Source organism: Lagopus muta, chromosome 5 (genome assembly GCF_023343835.1).
Source record: "Lagopus muta isolate bLagMut1 chromosome 5, bLagMut1 primary, whole genome shotgun sequence".
NCBI classification, from domain to species: Eukaryota; Metazoa; Chordata; class Aves; order Galliformes; family Phasianidae; genus Lagopus; species Lagopus muta.
The window spans coordinates 5,847,606-5,864,050 of record NC_064437.1 but is presented as its reverse complement, the minus strand read 5'-3'; the positions used below and the strand labels follow the sequence as shown (position 1 = coordinate 5,864,050).

The following is a 16,445-nucleotide window of genomic DNA, read 5'->3' as shown; positions in this document are numbered from 1 at the left end:
CTACAGAAGTGTCTATTTAGGTTTTGGCAAATATTTCCATTAATATTCTGTGCAACTATGGAAAATACATGATGCTGATAGAAGGTTTTTTGTTTTTTCTTATTTTCCTAGAGCATGGTAGAATCAATAAAACACTGCATTGTCTTGCTACAGATTGCGAAAGTAAGTACTGTAACTTATTTTGATTCTATTACGTGGCATTCATCTGTGAGAACATTTTATCTTCTGAGAGTTTGAAATGTGAATGTTCTCTACACATTCCAGAATATGAATCCAAAAAATGTTCTAAGCTGATTTGTGCTGGTGTGTTTTAATGAAGTTTCTGACACACTGAGTGAGCTCCACAGCAGGCCATTTGGTCTGCTCCTATTAATAGTTGTGTTGATGACAGAGGTCTGTCTTTTTTTTTTCTTCAGTTTTGAGATGAATTTGCAGAGTTTTCAGAGTAGATCAGAATTTCAGCTGAAGAGCAGTAGAATCTAAGCTTAACAGAACTAACTGTTCTTTCTGTTTCATTGAAGAGTGTGACTAGCAGGAGTAGGGAAAGGGAAAATGATGACACTAATAATCTAAACTGGTTAGACGAGGTTTTTATAGATCTGAAATTTATGACCACGTTGGAAGATCTTGAAATAGGCTGTTCTATTTGAGAATGCAATATGGGTGATGCAGGTACACTTTCCACTGTACTTTTGTTACTTTTGTGTATCTAGTGAGAGTCAGATTTTTTTGGTCAGGTCGTGCTGTTATGTTATTTAAGATGCTGATTTGTACACAAGAAGCAAAGTGAAGACAGGCAGTGTTTTTCAAAGCATGACAATTTAAGACAGTCAGAACACGTACTAATTTATTCAGAATAAGTGAATGCATCATTTTTCTGTCATCTAAACTTTCTCTTTCCATGGCTTTCCAATAGGTACTGTTGCTTATCTTCATTACAGATACAGATGCATTTTACATAATTTTGAGGCTAGTGAAAATCAGAGTATTTGAAGCCTTCAAAATCAGGTTGCTGTGGAGGCAGAAGTCATTACTTAAAAGGTCATTGCATATCTTGTGAAATTTAGATTTCACATCAGTAGCCTAAAAGATGGTAAAGCTCTGAAGGAAAGGTGCATTAGCTAACGAGTTCATCCAAAAAAAGTCTTTACAAATAGTAGGGTACATAGAAGCAGTTTTGTGCCACGTTAACGTAGAGTGAGAACAGTTTAGTTTAAAGTACAGTGATGCTATTTGAACCTTTCACAGCAGTGACAGCAAAAAGAGGCTTGACAGTACCTAATATTTTGCTATTATTTAGTACTGAATGTATTTAAAGTGTTTTAGCATAATGAAACTGGTAGATAATGTGCCATTCTGTGGGGATTCAACTGTAGGAGTTGTGGGGAGTCAACTGTAGACAGACTGAATAGGGCTGCTGTCTCACACAGATGTACCTGACTTGCTGTGTTAAGGTAGCTGTTGGAGAAACCCTGTGTAACAAATGACTTGCTCATTTCTTGTTCTGCATAAATGTGTTTAGTAGTTATTTATGTGGAGATTTAATTCCCATGAAGTATTTCTTTATTATTATTTGAATGTTCTACTGTGCAATTAGTAGTAAATTTGAAAGAGAAGAGTTCCAATCTTTTTCCCATTGAAGATGAAATCCCATTTCTTCTATGTGCTCTGGGTAAGTTCAGTGGGCTAAGGACAGTGCGATTGCTTATCGTGCACTGATGCTAATGTCATGCTGAAGCTGGTTCGATGGTTTGCCAAGGACAGAATTGAACTTGTAGTGACAGTTATAGTCATTTTTAATGAGATTCAGTGCTTTGTGGCTCTAGCTGTCATATAAGCATAAAGGTAGGTATCTGGGTCCCAGAAAAATACTGACATTCTTGATTTATGTAACACTGAATCACGTTGAAGTCCTTCCTTCAGTACTAGCAATTAATATTAATCACTGTAAAATGACTGGTGTTTAATTTTTGGTTCTTTTCCTAAGAAATAATCATATCTAAAAATCTAGAGCAGTAATTTTTCCCTTCTGTTTTATCACCTCCATCTCCTTCCTTTCTCTCTCTTACACAAACGTATTTGTTGATGACATGGCCTTTCTGTCCCATCCCTTTCCCTCTCATCCTCACCTGTGTTGGTATTTTGATTCCTTACTGCTGTAGGTAATGAAAAAATTGCCAGTGATTTTAGTGTTATCTTTTGATTGGTTTCTTTTTCTCTCTGTTCTGTTAGTTCCATGTCTGTGAAGTTCTAAGTATGTAAAACTGTTCTGTGTCTGATAGCTTTCTGTTCTCCAGCATACAACCTTCTAAGAATCTGAAAGGTTTGCTCCCAAAGCTGTAAGGCAGATATGGCTGCTGACTTACACTGCTGAAATTAAATCATTATGTTAACACACACCCTCTTTCCTTTTCCCATCATGCCTGCCCTTTTTACTGCTACAGCTCCTTTCTCATTAGGAGACAGACTTCAAAATTCTTATTTTTTTTGCGTACCTTGGAAATTGTTACCACATTTCTGTCTCAGAACATCTCATTTTTCATCATACAACCAGTTGCTATTTGGTGGTGTGTTGAGGAAACCTAATTCTTACTGTGCATTAAGCTGTTTCACACACTGGCAACCTGCTTTAGGAATTGGGCAGTTTTTTGTTAAAGTTGCTGGGAGATGCAGGGCATAATTGTGCCTCTGCTATTTGAGGTAACCCAGGGCACTCTGAAAATAATGCAGTAAATACTTTGTATGTATTGTAATGTTCTTGACTTAGAAAAAGCAATTAAGCCAGACTGAGTGGGAGGAGAGCAGCATTGGGTTGGGTTCACTCCTGGCTGTGTACGACAACTGGATAATGGGATAAAGCCCAACTTTACTGATACTAAATGTACAAATGTGAAAAGTGGTCTGTCAGGGATGTGATAAACTGACAGAAATATGGAAGACGTGTTTCATGTAGTAATTCTTATATTCAGATATTTAGCTTCACATCTTTGCCTTCACCATTTCTGGTCATTTCTGCCTGCCCACCTTGGTGGCATTTCTTTCTTTCATTTGCAAGCTGCGTAGCTGATGCTGTGCTGTGGAAATAGGATGGCAAGCATCAGTATGAAAGCAGCTTCTTTGTGTTTTGTATCCTAGGGGTTAGTGAAGGTAACGGGATGGGGAGACTTTCTTTGTTTGGAGGCAGGGAAAAATTGATGTTTTTCCTTCCTTGTTTATAAGTTTACAACCCACTGGAACTCACTGCCCTTAGTATTGTTTTTTATCATGGACAGCCCTGCTTAGGAAAGGTCAGCTAGCTGATGTGAAATCTGAGCAGCTTTCTGCCAAGTGTTTAAGCCAAGGAAGGGTGTACAAAGTATTCAGACGTAAGTATGTGCTACCTCAGTTCACGTTATTTACTGCTTTTTTCCCCTCAATCCTTTTTGCAACTTTAACTGGAAATCTAGAGAACAATCTGTAGAGAAGTCTTAAAGTTGACACCAGGATACTGGCTAATGGGAACTTACAGCAGAAGTGAAGAAATTTCACCTAGTGTGCAGTGAAATTTAATGCTGGTGCTGGTACCTGTGCTGGCTATAGGCTGATGTGAGCTTAACTGTTACTAGTTTAATTGCCTGTGATGACGGTTTATTCCAGCACTGCTTGCTCCTTCTCATAACGTTTCTAAGCAAAAATAAGCCACACTAGACTGTACATATTATTAAAAGGCTTAAATCTAGTAGATATGAAAAGGTTCAGAACATTAAATCTATGAAAGTACTGTTGCCTTTCAAAAGCAAAACATGCTTTTGAAAACGTGTTCTGCTAATTGTTGTTCTCCAGTTCTCAGGGACTCACCAGTGCTGCAGATCTTGGTTTGGGGACTCTTAGCTAGTTGGGAAGAACCTGCATTGTGAAATGTGACTGTGTTCTGCAGGGTAGAAGGGATGTTTTTAAAGCTTATTGAGCTTGTTTGAACAGATCCTCGTAAGACTTATGTACAGAGTGTGGTGATGACACACAGAGTTGTTCTCTCCAAGTTTGGTTACTGTACCCCATGGTGAGGAACACTAACATCTTATGGCTGAAAATGTAGAGGTTCCTGGGAGAAGCCTGCTGTTAGAGCTCTCACATAACACAAAACTGCTACGTCATACAAGATTGATTTGTTGATACTCTTAACATTTTTTCCTTAAGGACCAAAATAATGAGGAGAAGCACGCAGATGGACTTATAGTAAGTTTAAATCTAATCTTTATCTCCCTGTACTTCTGCAGAACATGTGAACAGAGACCTGACTTTCCACTCATTTTGCAGTGTTGTTCTTCCTTTCTCTAATTTACTGCTTCAAGCATCTTCCTGAAATTCCCGTTGAGTCGTTAACTTCTGAGATTGGCTCACAGCCTTGCTGTTAGAGAATACAGTGCCAGTCTTATACTGAGTGTTTTAAATGGCATTGTTATGACTGAACACATAGAGAAGTCTGCCATGTGAGCAGATGAAAGGGAAATCACTGGTATATAAATAGTTCTGTGTTCCATCTGAAATATCTCCATGCATAAAATAGATCAGCTATCCGTGTGCTTCCAGTAGCTTGTCTTTTCTGCAGTGCTGCTCATTCAACACAGTTGTATTCTGTCTGTTTAAGCAGTGTTCCTTCTTTAATATAACTTCTGCATTTTCAATGTAACTTTTGTCCTCTTTGGTTTAAGTCACTTCTCTTTCTTTGTTCTCTTTTTTTGTCACTTACGTACATTTCAGGTGCTTTTAATATGAAATTGGTTTCAGTAAAACATGATTCTAAAAATTAAAATTTGTTTTTGTACAGTTGATAATAATTCCAAAGCCTTGCTTGTCTTTCCTATGTATACAGCTTTGCTGGTATGGTTTCCTGTCATGAACTTTGGAGTAAAGATGCACATAGAGGTTTTGGCCTCATGCTTGCTGCAAGTAACATAAGCAGTTCCCCTGTGTGTCACATCGTTCAGACCTTAGTGTAATAGAGTAGGTTCTGGAAAAGAGAGCGTGCAGCCCTGCCCTGTGGCAGTGTCCTATGGTAGAGCTGATGCAGACAGCAGATCTACAGCTTGCAAATTTTCATACAGGTACTGCAACTTACCAGAGTCTAAATTTGCTTTTCTGCTTTCTTGCTGTCTGTGCTCTGGCTTATGCTGAAGAAGTATTAAATGATGCAACAAGATGTTGTGAAGGCTGAAATTGTGGTTCTCCTGAGGTCAGTACTGTCTTGGGTAGAGGTCAGGATTTCAGTTTGATCTTGTTGCCATGCTGGAATGATAGTTTGGCTGCTCCTACGTGCTTGGATTTTTTTTTTTAACCCCGTTGTTAAAATCAGTACGATATGTTCAGGTCTTCCTTCATTTGTTTCTAAACCATGAAGGCATTGCCCAAAATATTTGAGGAGAAACCTCCAGTTCATGCTGCATAGTAGAGAATTATTTAAGAACACAGTTACAACCCTGCAAACAAAGTCCAAAGATGAAGTTCTTTTTTTCTTTATCACAGCAGTGTTCTGCATTTCTTTCTCACGTTACAAGTTTCCCTAAAACCTAAAGGAGACAGATACAGCAACAGAGTCTTGTGTATCATGGAACTGTCTTTACTGTGAACTCTCAGCTCTGTAAACAGGACGATGATTTTGAACTGTGATGTTTGTGGGACAGGGAGCTGCCTTTGCTGCATGCGTAGATGCACAAGACATTAAGGCCATGTCTGAGGGAGGTTGGCTCTGTGCTGGAACGCAGAGCACTAACAGTATTTGCCCTGGAACATTTCTTTGTTAATGACACCAAAAAAACAAAAATTTGGTGATTTTTATACTTTGTTTCTTTAAATAGGAATTATTTTTTTTTTAAGGTAACCAGAGAACAATAGAATGACAGAATTGCTCAGGTCGGAAAAGACCTGAAAGATCATCAAGTCCAACCACTACCTAACCATACTACCCCAGCTCTTAACAACCTCTGCTAGGTCACATCCCCTTGTTTTAACACGAAATAAGCTCTGTGCTATCAAAAGTCTGCTGAGCTTCACAGATATTATAATATGAGATAAGGTTCAGGAAAACAGTTAACCAGAGAAGAGGCAAGAATGGAGTCTTCCTTTTGTAGGAAGTTGAGAGGAGAAAGTATTGTATTGCTTCCTTTGCTCGATAGCTTTTGGTTTAAGTACAGTACTGAGATCTCCTAGTAAGCAGGCAACAAAAGATTTTCAGTTTTGACATAGATCAGTGTTTTCTAATTGCAGGATGTACTGAAAAGGGTCTTGCACGCCTCGTACCAAGTAACGAGCCAGAGTAATACAGAAATTCAGGTTGTCACATGTAAACATACATGAGAAACAGTGCTTAGATGATAACAGATCACTGAAGCAAGGCAAAATCATGCCTGTATGGATTAAAAGACCACTGCAATATACGTTTCCAGGAGGCTTTTCTGGTGTAAAAGCCAAAAACTCCCAGTGAAACCAGTGACTTCTGAGAGTGATGATTCAAACTGGTGCTTTGCTTCCAAAGGCCTGTGTCCTTAACAAGGTTGAGATGTCCTTTGCTGAAAACTGTCAGCTTGCACTCAAAAGAATTTTGGCAACCAAGTGGCACTTTGTGACTATAAATGCACCAGTGGTTCCTGACTGAATGTGTGGGTTAAGTTTGGCTGACCAGGTTAATTTCTGGAAAGAAAAAAGAAGTCTTTAGAAAATAGAAGTTACCCATCCTAATTGATGCTGATTGATTTGTGTTTCCATGCGTTGTGTGCAACATGTATTCAGGGGCAGTGGGGTACCAGCAGCTAGAACATGAACAGCGAGTTCTTCACAGGACAAGTAAAACCCGTAGCAAATTCAGTGCAATATCTAAAAATTTGTGTAAGGAATTAAGGTATTACTATTTTGAAAGTATTTCTTGTGTCCTCAACTCTCAATTTGTGTTTCACTTTCTCTCTCAGGAATTTGTTGCCTTGCCTTTAAGTATTTCTTGTGCTCACGGTGTTCTTACTATCTGTGCTGTTGTTTTTGTTTTTGTTTTTTTAATTGAGGGGGGAAAAAAAAAAGTGCTTTTGTTTCTTTTATCTCAGAGTACTATAAACCCAGTCGATGCAGTGTATCAGCCCAGCCCTTTGGAACAGCCGGTGATCAGTGCAATGCCTTCCCACACTGTTATACCTCCAGGTACGGAAGAGAAGCTCCTAGAAATACCCGCGGGCAAGCAGGATGCAGCTGCACTCCAGATGGAAGGGCTGCATAAGGGTGGATTGTTTCTGTGCCACATGTATGCAGTACAGGTGCTCACTGCACCTGGTGGTGCAAAGCAAGGAAAAAGAGCAGGAAGCCTGGAGCTTCCTCAGCCCTCAGGTAACACTGCCTCTAGTTCTGTGGATAAGCCTATGTGTTACACTTGTCCTGAGTTACTAGCTTATACTTCTAATATTCTTTCCTAGAGTAAATAGAAGTATGATTTTTTGGAAAAGAAGCACTTTTTAGCTAACTAATGGCAACTTTTGAAATTTAAAATTTAATTAACAATGTCAGAAGTATGTTTCTCTGGGAGACTTTGTCTAGGCAAAGATTTTTCTTATGCAGTGATATAATGTGGAATCTCCTTCACCGAAAAAGCACAATTCTCACTATTGACTGTGACTTCAGTATTTAATGTCTCAAAATATATCCTAGAACCTCAGCTGTGCAAGTCAGAGCAGCGACCCTCATCCTTACCAGTGGGACCTGTAGTAGCAGCGCTTGGAAATCAGACTCCAACACCAAACAGTACAGGTACAGCTCTGCGAACGTGACTGACGTACAGGAAAAAAAGCGGAACGTATGCTGTCTGTAGTCTACTCTGCTATTAAATAACACTGCACGGGCCAGTTATAAAGGAAGATCTCAAACTATTAGGAATGTTACAGTCCTCTCTCTTTGGGAGCAGTACTCACTGCTCATTCCCATTGATGCCATTCCCATCTTTCATCATTAATTCTAGAGATGTGATTTTATTGATTGATTTATTGCATATTAACTGCTTGACTTTCAATCTACATTTGTCAGATGGTCTGACTTTTTTTCTGAAACATTCATTTTTGTCTATACAGTGAAAGCAATCAAATTCTGCAGAAAGACTGTGAAATCTTTATCTTGGGAGATACTTAAAATCTGACTGTATGTGAATTTGAACAAACTGTTCGAACTTTAAACTTATTTGTGCTTCAAGTGGGATTTGGACCAGGTGACTTCTGGAGGTCCATTCCAATATAAACCACACTGTGTATCTGGAAAAGTTTTCAGTATTGCTGTTTTGCCTTTAATCCACAACTTTGGAGAAAGTATGTCCTTATACTTCACTGTTCTATGCTCTTAATTTTTTTTTGGGGGGTAACATTTCTTTTGTTATCTGTTCAGCTAAGCTGAATATGAACCTGACTAATGATTGCTTCTAATATTGTAAGCTGTCCTAGCTTCTGGGTTTACTTGAGTCCTCACTGATTTTATCAGTCCTAGAGAAGAGGTGGATTTAGTTTTTTGTTGTTTTGTTTATTGTTTGATTGTTGTGCTTAAATTAAGTTTGTAATTCTTAATACTCCACAGGAAGCGGGCAGTCAGCACCCAGCAGCAGCCTCACATCTCCAAGCCATGTCAACCTGTCTCCAAACACAGTGCCGGATTTTTCTTACTCAAGCAGTGAGGATGAATTCTATGATGCTGACGAATTCTATCAGAGCAGTTCTTCCCCAAAGAGATGTATGGAGTAAGTAGCTGAAAGAATGTAGTGTGTGCTGAATACAGATTCTATTTTTGTTGTTGTTTTGTTGGTTTGTTTTTTTTTTTAATCTCACGTGTATGGCTCTACTAGTAGAGGTTGTTTAATCGAACAAGACAGATTGACTTAAAATAAACAAAGAAAAGCCAAGTCGCTCTTTATGAAACAGAGTAAGAACACCTTATCCCCCAGCATGGTTGTCTGTCAGGGAGGCAGTTTCCTTCCCATTCCAGCTAGCTGAAATACACATTGACATGACTCAGTCTGTTACTGAAATAGGGAAGCCACCAGCTCAGACAATTAATCTGAGACTTGGATGTATTTCATACATATATTTTGTGTAAATAGCCAAATCCCTGTCACAAAATAATAATGATATTATTGTTTCATAAAATAATAAAAATGAAAACAAAAACCCCTTAAGCTCACAGAATCGCAGAATGGCCAGGGTTGGAAGGGACCTCAAGGATCATGAATCTCCAACCCCCTGCCACATGCAGGGCCGCCAACCTCCCCATTTGATACCAGACCAGGCTGCCCAGGGCCCATCAAACCTGGCCTTGAACACCTCCAGGGACGGGCATCCACAGCCTCTCTGGGCAGCTGTTCCAGCACCTCACCACTCTCTCTGTAAAGAATTTCCCCCTGATGTCCAACCTAAATCTTCCTTCCATCAACTTAAAACCATTTCCCCTCGTCCTGCACGTATCAACCCTTGCAAAGAGTTGATTCCCCTCCCCTCTGTAGGCTCCCTTTAGGTATTGAAAGGCTGCAATGAGGTCACCCCGCAGCCTTCTTTTCTCCAGGCTGAACAAGCCCAGCTCCCTCAGCCTGTCCTCATAGGGGAGGTGCTCCAGTCCCCTGATCATCCTAGTGGCTCTCCTCTGGACCCTCTCCAACAGCTCCCTGTCTTTTTTGTACTGGGGGCTCCACACTTGGATGCAGTATTCCAGTTGGGGCCTCACAAGAGCAGAGTAGAGGGGGAGAATCACCTCCCTGTCCCTGCTGGCCACCCCTCTTCTGATGGAGCCAGGATACCATTTGCTTTCTGAGCCAAGGGCACACTGCTGGCTCATGTTAAGTTTTTCATCTATCAGGACCCCCAGGTCCTTCTCCACAGGGCTGCTTTCAATGACCACTCAGTCCAGCCTGTACGGATGCCTGGGATTCCTCCGGCCCAAGTGCAAAACTCTGCACTTTGCCGTGTTGAACCTCATCAGGTTCACCCAGGCCCACCTTTCCAGCCTCTCCAGGTCCCTCTGAATGGCATCCCTTCCTTCAATCTTGTCAACTGCACCGCTCAGCTTGGTGTCATCAGCAAATTGCTGAGGGTGCACTCGATGCCGTCGTCGATGTCACTGATAAAGATGTTAAAGAGCACCGGGCCCAAGACAGAGCCCTGGGGGACGCCGCTTGTTAGCGGCCTCCACCTGGACACAGAGCCATTGATGACCACCCTCTGTCTGCAGCCTTTCAACCAGTTTCTTATCCATCGAGTGCTCCACCCATCAAACCCACATCCCTCCAATTTGGAGATAAGGATGTGGTGAGGGAACACGTCAAAGGCCTTGCTCAAGTCGAGGAGTTGCCTGCCTTTCCCCAAAGATTTTAAGAGATGCTACACAGTTTTCTGTGAAATAGCATGCAAACTCCTTAGAAAACTGAGGCCTATGTATAATAGTATTATAATATATTATAATGATTTCTGAATTTTCTCATTGTGAATTGCAAGAACTTCTTCTTCTTTAGTTCTTCAGGATCTGCTGCAGTCCTGACTCGCAGCAGCACAGGGAGTAGTTTGAAACGTCCAGATACCACAGAGTCACTCAATTCTTCCATGTCCAATGGGACAAACGATGCTGGTAAGTGGCCTGTGTGAACTTTATAAGGAACTCTTAATTGTTATCTGTCTGTAAACTGTGTCAGTATATGTATACAACAAGATATTTGTGGAAAATAAGACCTTTCTAATGACTGTACTAGTAAAATATAGAGTCTTTGAAGGTTTAGAGAAAAAAGTAATTTGGTCTTTTTAGATCTCTTCGATCCTCCTGATGACAGAGATGATGATGCAGAAGGAGAATCAGTGGAAGAACATAAGAGTGTTATCATGCATCTCTTGTCACAAGTCAGATTAGGAATGGATCTAACAAAGGTAAACTTGCCTACTGTTGCCAGTGGGGAGGGAGAGGAATGCCCTGAGTTCTGTATGAATTGCTTCAATACTCAGTGATAATCTAACTGTACACTTAATGGCTAGTCATGCTATGGCATTTTATTTTTAATTGGAATTGTTACCGGGAGAGGAAAAATGAATGTTGAATAAGTAAATCTGACTCCTAAAATCTGATTGGACAAGGTCTGTCGAAAATAACTGGCTGTAGGAGGCAGAAGGACAGGTGGAATGTTGCTACTGCATACAGCATCCCTGTTACCCCAGATTTACAGGCAGTTCAAGGATCAGTTCAAAGAGAACAAGATCTGTGATACCCCAGAGTATGGTAACGTTCAATAAGACGTGTGCATCAAGTAAAAGCAGGCGTTAAGGCTGTCATGAAACACTTGGCTGAAGTGGGATTTCATGGAGTAAGTTGCTTGCTTATTTCAGCTGCTACATGTAGAACTAAAGAGCTGGATGGTTCCTGAACGTGACCTTTTTAAGTGGGAATTCAATGGCGAGTTTGAGAGCAAAATTTCCCCACAGACATACAGAGACTGGGGTGGTTTGTAAGCCATTTACAATTAATATGTAGAATGATTTTGTGCAGGATGTAAAACGCTTTGATCTGTCTGTAAGAGCTCGTTTTCTTTACTCAGGTGGTTCTTCCAACGTTTATCCTGGAAAGAAGATCACTGTTGGAAATGTATGCGGATTTCTTTGCGCATCCAGACTTGTTTGTCAGGTATTCAACGATTAAAGTGGAGCATTAACTGGTTCTTACACTGTGGGCTGTCAAATATAAAACACTAGTTTTGAAGAAAAATGCTTAATTACTGATCTGAACTTGAAAAACAGTCATAGTAATCTAGTGCAACCTTTAGCTGTAAGGCAATTAACCATCCAAAAACTTTCCCACGTTTGAGATACCTACTTACATGATGTGTTGCCTTTTCTTCTTTTCTCTGTTTTGGACTATGAAGCATTAGTGACCAGAAGGATCCAAAAGAAAGAATGGTTCAAGTGGTTAAATGGTATCTCTCAGCTTTTCATGCGGGAAGAAAAGGGTCAGTTGCAAAAAAGCCTTACAATCCCATTCTGGGTGAGATCTTCCGATGCCACTGGGTGCTGCCAGGCACTGAAGGTGAAGATGATACGGTTAGTTTTCTAGTGTACGTTTTTTGGTGCTTATTACCTGTGCATTGATTCCAAAAGCTTTATCAATTTACTGACTGAAACTGCTGTGTTCAAGGAGCAAAATTCACCAATTGTGGCAATTTCTTAACTGATTTTTTTTTTTCCTGCCTCCCTCTTCTTCCTTTTCTTCGGGCAGAGGTTTGAAATACTGTGCATAACAAAATCAGAGCCTTCAGGTTTTTGGAAGAACTATCTGACCTGCTGAAAATGTTACTTTATTTCCTGAACGGTTTTCTAGTAATTTTTCTCTTAAAGCTCTGATTTTTATCAGTTCTCCAATGCTATGTATTTTGAACATGAGGTTTTTTTTCCATCACTTAAAGCATGGAAAGCAGCACAGTTGTCCAGTATATTTAATTCTTGTCTTAAAATCTTCTCCTGAAGTTTGAAAGGTACAAAGTCTTCTCAAATTTGGATTCTGAGTTTGCACAGTACTTTAGTTACATATCTGTGTCTGGCTCCAAAGGAACAGGCCTGCTTCAGTGAAGGATGTCTAGGTCTGGGTCAGTCTGCTAGTGCATGAAATCATACAAAGTCTTCTGCTTGTTTCTGAGGTGAATGTTTAAACTCTCTTTTTCTTGGAATAAAGACAGCATTGCATTTTTCCTTCCATTGCTTCTGACAAATTACTACTTGTGATTTGCCACGGGAGACGAATTGTGTTACATGGCTGTGTGAGACATACGAGCTGCATTACTGATACATGTGTCAGACTTGCTGAGAAGCAAAAATGAAATGAGTTCTGCCACCTATCTGCTATTAGCTAATAAAAAAGGGAATTTAAATATTACTTTTTAATCAAGTTTATGCATTTTTTTTTAACTATTGTTTCAGTATCATGGCCATCACCCAAAATACTTTTTCACTTAAAACCCAGAGAGCACAAACTGTATGTTGTTTGGAAAGCATCACAGTTTCAGGAATGAGTTACCCCACCTTAAATTAGCAAACTGACAAATATACAAAACCCAATTGAAATTTGATTTTAGAAGCCTACTTTAAACTGGGACGCAGCTTTGCTTGGAAGCATCCTGTTACTGCCTGGTGTTCTGTTAACACTGTCAATGATGAAACTCCTCTCTCCTATCACACAGGAGCCAGTTTCAGAAGGACCAGTTCCGTGGGTCAGCAAAAGCAGCGTAACATTTGTGGCAGAGCAGGTCTCTCACCATCCTCCAAGTAAGCTGACAGTAACTTTGCTAACAGAAAGGGCAACAGTGAAGTCAAAACCTGGTTTAAATCTTGGATTTTTATGTTCTCTCTGAATCTCAAAGCTGAAAGGTTTTTTTTCTGTAAGCATCTTTCACAGAGAGAAACAAATTCAAACTGTTGGTACATATTCTTAGGCACTTTTAGATATTTCCTGATACAGGAATTTGGAAGCAGTATTCATTTCTTAATTTCTTAATTAATTTCTTGTGCTGCTCATCTTAATATCTTTATCTTCAGTTTCAGCATTTTATGCAGAGTGTTTTAACAAGAGGATTCAATTCAATGCTCACATATGGACCAAGTCAAAATTCTTAGGAATGTCAATTGGAGTTCATAACATAGGGCAAGGTAAGTGTGTGCAGATTTAACAGTAGAATGAAAATCTACATTCTGCAACTGGAACTTTGACTAAAAATATTTTAAATCATCCTATGGGACATAGGTGTTTGAGTTCATAAAACTAGAACTTGTCTACCTAGGAATTGAAGATCTTCTAGAGCCAAATTGTTGCTGTAAACAGCACAATCTTCCCTGCCTTGTCTGGCAGCTGGGCATTCCCAGGCTCTGTGAGGAATAAAGCCCTCCACCTTTCCTTTTTATGGTATCTCTTTTTAATGAAGCATCTCAGGAGATTGTTATGAGAAGCTTTGTGAAGGTTTTGCTGGATGTTTTTAATTCTTTTTGTCTTTTTAACAGGGTGTGTCACATGCCTGGATTATGATGAACACTATATTTTGACCTTTCCTAATGGTTATGGAAGGCAAGTAAATACTGTTTGGTATCTTCATTTTTCTTGTCTTGTAACACATCTTCTATTCATCACTTACAGGCACTACATGTGTACACGTATGTTTATATTGCAGGTCTATTCTCACTGTGCCATGGATAGAGCTTGGTGGAGAATGCAGTATTAGCTGCTCAAAGACAGGCTATAATGCTTCCATTGTCTTCCACACAAAACCATTTTACGGAGGAAAGAAGCACAGAATTACAGCTGAAATCTTGTAAGCAAGCAACTTTCTTCAGTTCATTTGAGGTCTTTTTACTTAAATGCTGACTGTGCTTTTTAAAGTCAACACTGAAATCCTGACACATCTGTACCCAACAGCTTGGGCTGTGATGATTGTGTGCCACGTACAGCCAGAGGATTTGTGAGGAAAGCAAGCTGCATTCTAGCTTGGCATGCTCTTAAGTACTCTAAGCTGTATCCCAAAAGAAATTTAAGTTTTCAGCTCTGCATTACCTAAGATGAAGTTTTGATAATTTGGGCTTTTTAGTTACTGTAATAAAACTGGGAAATGTCTGTTGTTTTTTTTCTTCCTAGTTCTCCTAATGACAAGAAACCCTTCTGCTCAGTTGAAGGAGAATGGAATGGTGTCATGTATGCAAAATACTCAACTGGGGTAAAGTACCTCTTTTTTTTTTTTAAGGGAAAACTGTGTGTGTATAAGATATAAAATAAACATTAGCAGATGGGAACTCATGGGAAGATGCTCAAAAGATTACAGGAATGCTGAATTCAGGATTTAAGTCCTGGACACAACCAGTGTTGTGAACAACAGGAATGTGAGGGTACATAAATTGTAAGTCCAGATAAAAACTGATGTCCTTGTTTTCTTTCTTTACTCTCTCACTAGGAGAATACTGTCTTTATAGATACCAAGAAAATGCCTATAATTAAGAAGAAGGTAAGGAAATTGGAGGACCAAGAGGACTTTGAGTCTCGCTGGTAAGAACTTTAGTTAAACTGACCATTCAGCTCTACTTTGTGCAGCTGAGCAGTGTGCAGTGTGATGGAGCAGGTGCTCCTCCCTGCTCACAGCATGGACAGCTGCACTCTGCCTTGGCCCTCACTGAGGGAGGAACTGAAGCACGAGCAGGTTGGGGCTTTAACAGGGAAGAGGGGATGTCTCTTGGTCACATCCTCACTGGGAGGTCCAGAGAACTTTGCTACTATCTCCCTGTTTCTGGCAATAGGCAGTGCAGCTGTGGTTTAATACGTGTTGTATTTCTGTCCTTTGGATAAGCAATCAGCTCAAACGGTGATAACTAACACGCAGTAATGTGTCTGCAGTCTCACAGCACCGTGCTTCTATAAAGCTGTCTCTTCTCCATTCAAATGTCTGTTTTCAGCTTATGGAAAGACGTGACCTACAACTTAAAAATAAGAGACATTGATGCAGCTACAGCTGCAAAGCACGCACTTGAAGAAAGACAAAGAGCTGAAGCCAGAGCCAGAAAGGAGAATGAGACCCCATGGGAAACAAGGGTAAGCTTTTTTCAAAGAGTGTTAATGTCTCATAACCTGTAGTGTTTTACTGTCCCTTTGCAATTTAGGCACAAGAAGCTTATTCTTAGTTATTCTCTTTTCTCTAGTTATTCCATGAAGATGGAGAATGCTGGGTTTACGATGAGCCGCTACTGAAACGACTCGCTGCCAGTAAACACTGAGTGGGTTAGAAAAACAGAAAATGTTCAGGCCTTGACTTAGCAGAGTTCACATCTGATACCAAGACAGTCATCTGTTGTCACGTACGTAACGTTTGGAGCACCTGTCCCCTCCAGTTACAGTGGTTCCTATCTCAGGGATAGCGGACTTAGTGATGCAGATAAGCAACTAAACAAAACAGGAAATGTCTTGGCTGCACGGTGACTTCTGTTGGACTCTGCTGGACTGGTAGTGTATGCAGGCTGCTGGAGCCCTCCCACTGGTGCTTCTCGAGCATCTGGGCTGTGACATACACCTTGTATAACCACTGTGAAGGCCTTGACATTTGCTATCAGATGCGTTATATTCCCGTTTCTTCCACCCACTCTAATCCTACTGCAACGTTCTTTCTTTGAGGAGATGTAACTGCTATTAAACAACCGCTACAGCACTGCAGGAATGATGCACAAGACAGCTGGAACAGAACAGCAGCCCCTGCCCTCCCACAGCTGGAGAAGGGAAAGCTCTCTTTTCTTTCCCACCGGAGGATGGGGCTGTGTGGGGTTGTGACTGATGGGAGGGGAGTGGGGGGGAGTGGTGGAAAACCATGTGAGGGAAACTTCCTTGCCACAGCTAATATTACAGCCCTGTTTTAATAAAAATAAATAGGTTTGTAATATTGGTTGCAGAAAGCACCTGTGTTA

General features: G+C 40.3%; 1 protein-coding gene across 5 annotated transcripts in view; it reads left to right on the top strand.

Moving 5' to 3' along the window:
* Positions 1–16,341, top strand: part of OSBPL9 (oxysterol binding protein like 9) — a 56,641-nt gene extending 40,300 nt beyond the window's left edge. For 3 of the 5 annotated variants that reach the window (XM_048946253.1, XM_048946256.1, XM_048946255.1), the window contains 17 exons: positions 112–162; positions 4,177–4,215; positions 7,071–7,164; positions 7,666–7,764; positions 8,575–8,734; positions 10,496–10,608; positions 10,783–10,901; positions 11,564–11,649; positions 11,888–12,062; positions 13,196–13,280; positions 13,551–13,661; positions 14,010–14,073; positions 14,177–14,317; positions 14,638–14,716; positions 14,951–15,042; positions 15,447–15,582; positions 15,690–16,341. In XM_048946253.1, the coding sequence (XP_048802210.1) occupies positions 112–162; positions 4,177–4,215; positions 7,071–7,164; positions 7,666–7,764; positions 8,575–8,734; positions 10,496–10,608; positions 10,783–10,901; positions 11,564–11,649; positions 11,888–12,062; positions 13,196–13,280; positions 13,551–13,661; positions 14,010–14,073; positions 14,177–14,317; positions 14,638–14,716; positions 14,951–15,042; positions 15,447–15,582; positions 15,690–15,764 (1,719 nt within the window). In that variant the 3' untranslated portion in view covers positions 15,765–16,341. The remainder of the gene's footprint in view (positions 1–111; positions 163–4,176; positions 4,216–7,070; positions 7,165–7,665; positions 7,765–8,574; positions 8,735–10,495; positions 10,609–10,782; positions 10,902–11,563; positions 11,650–11,887; positions 12,063–13,195; positions 13,281–13,550; positions 13,662–14,009; positions 14,074–14,176; positions 14,318–14,637; positions 14,717–14,950; positions 15,043–15,446; positions 15,583–15,689) is intronic. The other 2 variants (XR_007377288.1, XM_048946254.1) reach the window with 2 other exon arrangements.
* The last annotated feature ends 104 nt before the right edge of the window (positions 16,342–16,445 follow it).